This window comes from Sinocyclocheilus grahami, unplaced genomic scaffold (assembly GCF_001515645.1).
Source record: "Sinocyclocheilus grahami isolate Dianchi unplaced genomic scaffold, SAMN03320097.WGS_v1.1 scaffold9294.1, whole genome shotgun sequence".
Classification (NCBI taxonomy): Eukaryota; Metazoa; Chordata; class Actinopteri; order Cypriniformes; family Cyprinidae; genus Sinocyclocheilus; species Sinocyclocheilus grahami.
In genome coordinates this window covers 1,429-5,297 of record NW_015512520.1, presented here as the reverse complement: position 1 = coordinate 5,297, position 3,869 = coordinate 1,429, and the positions used below count along the sequence as shown (strand labels likewise).

The following is a 3,869-nucleotide window of genomic DNA, read 5'->3' as shown; positions in this document are numbered from 1 at the left end:
AGTATCACGCACCGGTGGCGTCCAGAAGACAGTCCAGGGTGTTTCAGAGCAGCAATAGAGATGCTGTCCGGGACAGGACCATGCAAATTCGAGTGGAAGCATCCGATTCTGCGGCCACAAGTAGCGGCAACACCGCGCTTTTGGGTCCGGATCGCATGCAGTACATCGCGGCCAACAGCCGCGCACCTGGCGCCAGACAAATGCAGGTGCGTCAGCGGCTCAGAGCAACTCCAGGAACCAGATCCAACGCCACCGAATACTCCGGCGGCGGAAGAGCCCCGGCTCAAGGGGAAATTACCTCACGGAGGGCGCCAGCGGTTGCCAATCTCCAACACCTGGAAGCGCCAACTGAGACCTCAAGCACTTTAACTAATGGAAACTATAATGAAGCGGGGCTCTCCAGAGCGCAAACTCCAAATGCGGAGCAGGGAACCACGTCTGAAAGCATGGCAGGAGATGATCCGCGAAACAGGAATACGGTTTTCTATAACATCTATCCGCCCGGCGGCAGAACGGTCATCCCGCGCCGCGCGCCGCCTGGCACCGGTTACGGCACAAGATACTTCCAGAACGGTGAGCTGCGCGCAAAGGACGAGTTTAGCCTCAACATATGGGGGAATGTGTGGGATTAGTTTCAAACAGACGTGTTTTAGTGTATGCATATGTTGTGCTCGTCTGCAGGTCTGCCGGATCTTGTGCCAGATCCATATTCAATCCAGGCGGGCTCATACATCCAGCGCGTCCAGATGTACGCGCTCCGGTGCGCGGCGGAGGAGAACTGCCTGGCGCGGTGCGTTATGAATTATGATCTGTGTCCATTTACAGTCAGCGACCGTAACAAATATTTAGACACTTAAGTCACACTTAACCCTCTTGTTGTGCTGAAAATATTTGACTTAATTTGGTGTCCCCGGTCATAAATCGCATAAACTACGTGGTTCCAATCTATATTTTCTTTTTTCAGAATCCTGAAAAACTTGACACAATATCCCGTAAATATTTAACGGTATTTGTTTTCTGTCTGTCTTTTGCACTAATTATTATTTTTTTCAAAACCTTTATTTATTCATTCATTTTAGAATCCTAAAAAACTTATAGGCCTAGGCTATATCACATAAATTAAAGAACATTTTATAGAATTTTATGTGTCTCTCTTTTACTTTAATTAAATTTTTTCAAAATATGTCTATTTCTTCTTTCTTTCTTTTCTTCAAAAAATCTGAAACTTTGTTTATGAAACAGACCCCAGGACCCCACAGGGGTTTTTGGTGTATTTCAAACTAGACTCATTTTATACTGTAAATGTTGTTGATGATTTATTAAACATATTCTAACTCTCTGAAGAACATGGACTTTTTCCTGTATTGCTTTAACAAAACGAGCATGACATTAGTTTGTTCAGTAATGAAAAGAGTTAAGAGCAAATATTCCAGAGTAAATCCTGAATGGATTTACTATTTTATTATGCCATATTATCTGAACTTATACATCAGTTTTTGAGTGAAAAAAGCATTATTTGTGGATCATTTTGGCAATGTTCATTCAAAAACTGAGGTGCATATAACCAATCAGTTGCAAAAAGAAAAGAAAACAAGTTAATAAAAAGATTGAATCCAATATTTGGTAATAATATATCGTATAATGAGACATAATTGTAAGCCTTTTTTCATAGGTCGGCCATTTTTGACCAGGAACACCACAAGTGGGAAAGACATTGGGAATAAAATCCCAAAAAAGTACAAAAATGATGATTTTTGGAGGGAAAGTTGTGAGCAAAGTCAGTAAGTTTTAGTCCAATGCAATAGCATTAAATAGCATTTCGGGAAAAAGAAAATCCTCTACGGATCAAACTGACCAGAACACAACGTGAGGGTTAAAAATGTCTGAATGTCATCACATTAGATACAAATTATTAAAGAAAATGTCATTAATTGTACAAACACTTTACAAGCAAAACATTTGACACTAAGTCTCTAACACATAATGCATTAAAGAGCTATTTTAATGCATTAATTGTGCGCCTTATGATGCAATGTGATATCATGCATAATTGTTACCAGTTATGATACATTTAGACCTGTGGTTTCTTCTACTATGACCCTTGTGTGAACTTGACTTCATACATCCACCAAAACACCAGCTGACTCGAACACACTGAGACTTCAGACACACTGAGGGATTTCGTTATATACCGGTAATGCAATCATATTCAAAGATTTGAAAGTGTCTGAGGATTTTTCCTTGAGTTTGCAGTGTCTTACCATGTTGAAGCAGGCGTGCTGTACCCTAAAAATGAAATGTTGCATGCTTTGAATATTGGTGAGAGCTTTTAGATGGTCTGTTTGACTTATGTTTGCGGTGCAGTCATCAGTATGGCTGGATGCATGACCTCTCGTCACCCAGTGATCCATGAGCTCATCCTCCACCGTCTTTCATCTTTCAGATCTGCATACAGACCCACAGTCAGAGACATCGACTACAGGGTTCTGCTGCGCTTCCCACAGAAGGTCAGAAACATGGGAACGACTGACTTTCTGCCCGTCAAACCCAGACATCAGTGGGAGTGGCACAGCTGTCATCAGTGAGTCTGATTAATCACATAATAATCAATCGAAATAAAATCTTGATTTGCAAAAATAAACAACAAAAAAAAAAAGAATAATATTACCTAATTTGATTATGCTGAATTAAAAATATCAATGACCGTTTTTTTTTACAAAATAAGAATAAAGATTTTGCAAATGATATGCATGTATCAGCTTTAATGCACTTATCAAAATAACAAAAGTACTCAAAAGTTCCAAAAAGAAGTTTTCATAATGTATCATTTAACATACAATCTGCAAAAATATGTTCAAATACTTACTACATCAACACAGATGCAGCAAAAAAACAAAAAAAAACATCAGGCTCATGTTTGCATTTTCTTCTGTCTCTGGCCATAATTCTGACCTTGATATCAGGATTAGGCGTCAAATAATATCATACATGTGAAAATGGGCTGGGAATCGAACAGATAGTTGTGATCTGGCTCAGATTCAGACAGGAATCATGTGCTCGTGGTGTTTTTCTGCTGATAATAGAGAATACAAGACGTCTTCACCGCAAAAGTGCTACAAAATGTGCATATTTTGTCTTAAAGTGTGACGTTCTCCAGCAAAACATAATGTTTTTTAAATCAGCAGCCCAAAATTACTAGTAAGAAACAAGTTTTGGATTTCATTCAGCAAATATGATGCAGGGTGATGAGATTATTATTATTATTAGAAATTATGATAAAATTATAAATAATAAAAAACCCTACTGTATTGCAATCACTGCAATGCATGCTTCTTGCTTATTATAAAATGACAGCAACAGCAATATTATAAAATACATTATTGTTCAATAAAAAAAAGTTACATTTATTAATATTAAAAATCAGAGTGAATCAGAATTTCGAATGGGATCTGTGTTTTATAAATCCTATGTGAGTGATGCATTTCAGTGGGTTGCTATGCGGTTGCAAAGGTGTTTGTTCAAATCATTATAGCGGTGTTAATCATAACACATGAGAAGTGTATGATCTGTGTGGTATCTGACAGGCACTATCACAGCATGGATGCGTTCAGTCACTATGATCTGCTGGACATCAACACCGGACTGAAGGTCGCAGAGGGTCACAAGGCCAGTTTCTGTCTGGAAGATACGGGCTGTGATCCTGGATTTCACCGCCGATACGCATGCACCGCACACACACAGGTACAAACACACACACACACATCACAGTCTCCCACAGCGAACAGCAGGGTTATCAGTTCACTCAAATTAAAACCATTAAAAACCATTGTCGTAAACTTTAACTAAAATGAAAAGAATGTTTTTTTTTT

General features: G+C 39.0%; 1 protein-coding gene across 1 annotated transcript in view; it reads left to right on the top strand.

The window, feature by feature from the left end:
• Nucleotides 1-2: 2 nt before the first annotated feature.
• LOC107578202 (protein-lysine 6-oxidase-like) overlaps nucleotides 3-3,869 on the top strand; it is a gene marked incomplete at its 5' end in the record, with an annotated part of 5,172 nt that continues 1,305 nt past the window's right edge. The window contains 4 exons of the mRNA XM_016264183.1: nucleotides 3-573; nucleotides 682-790; nucleotides 2,444-2,581; nucleotides 3,585-3,741. Coding sequence (XP_016119669.1) covers nucleotides 3-573; nucleotides 682-790; nucleotides 2,444-2,581; nucleotides 3,585-3,741 — 975 coding nt within the window. The remainder of the gene's footprint in view (nucleotides 574-681; nucleotides 791-2,443; nucleotides 2,582-3,584; nucleotides 3,742-3,869) is intronic.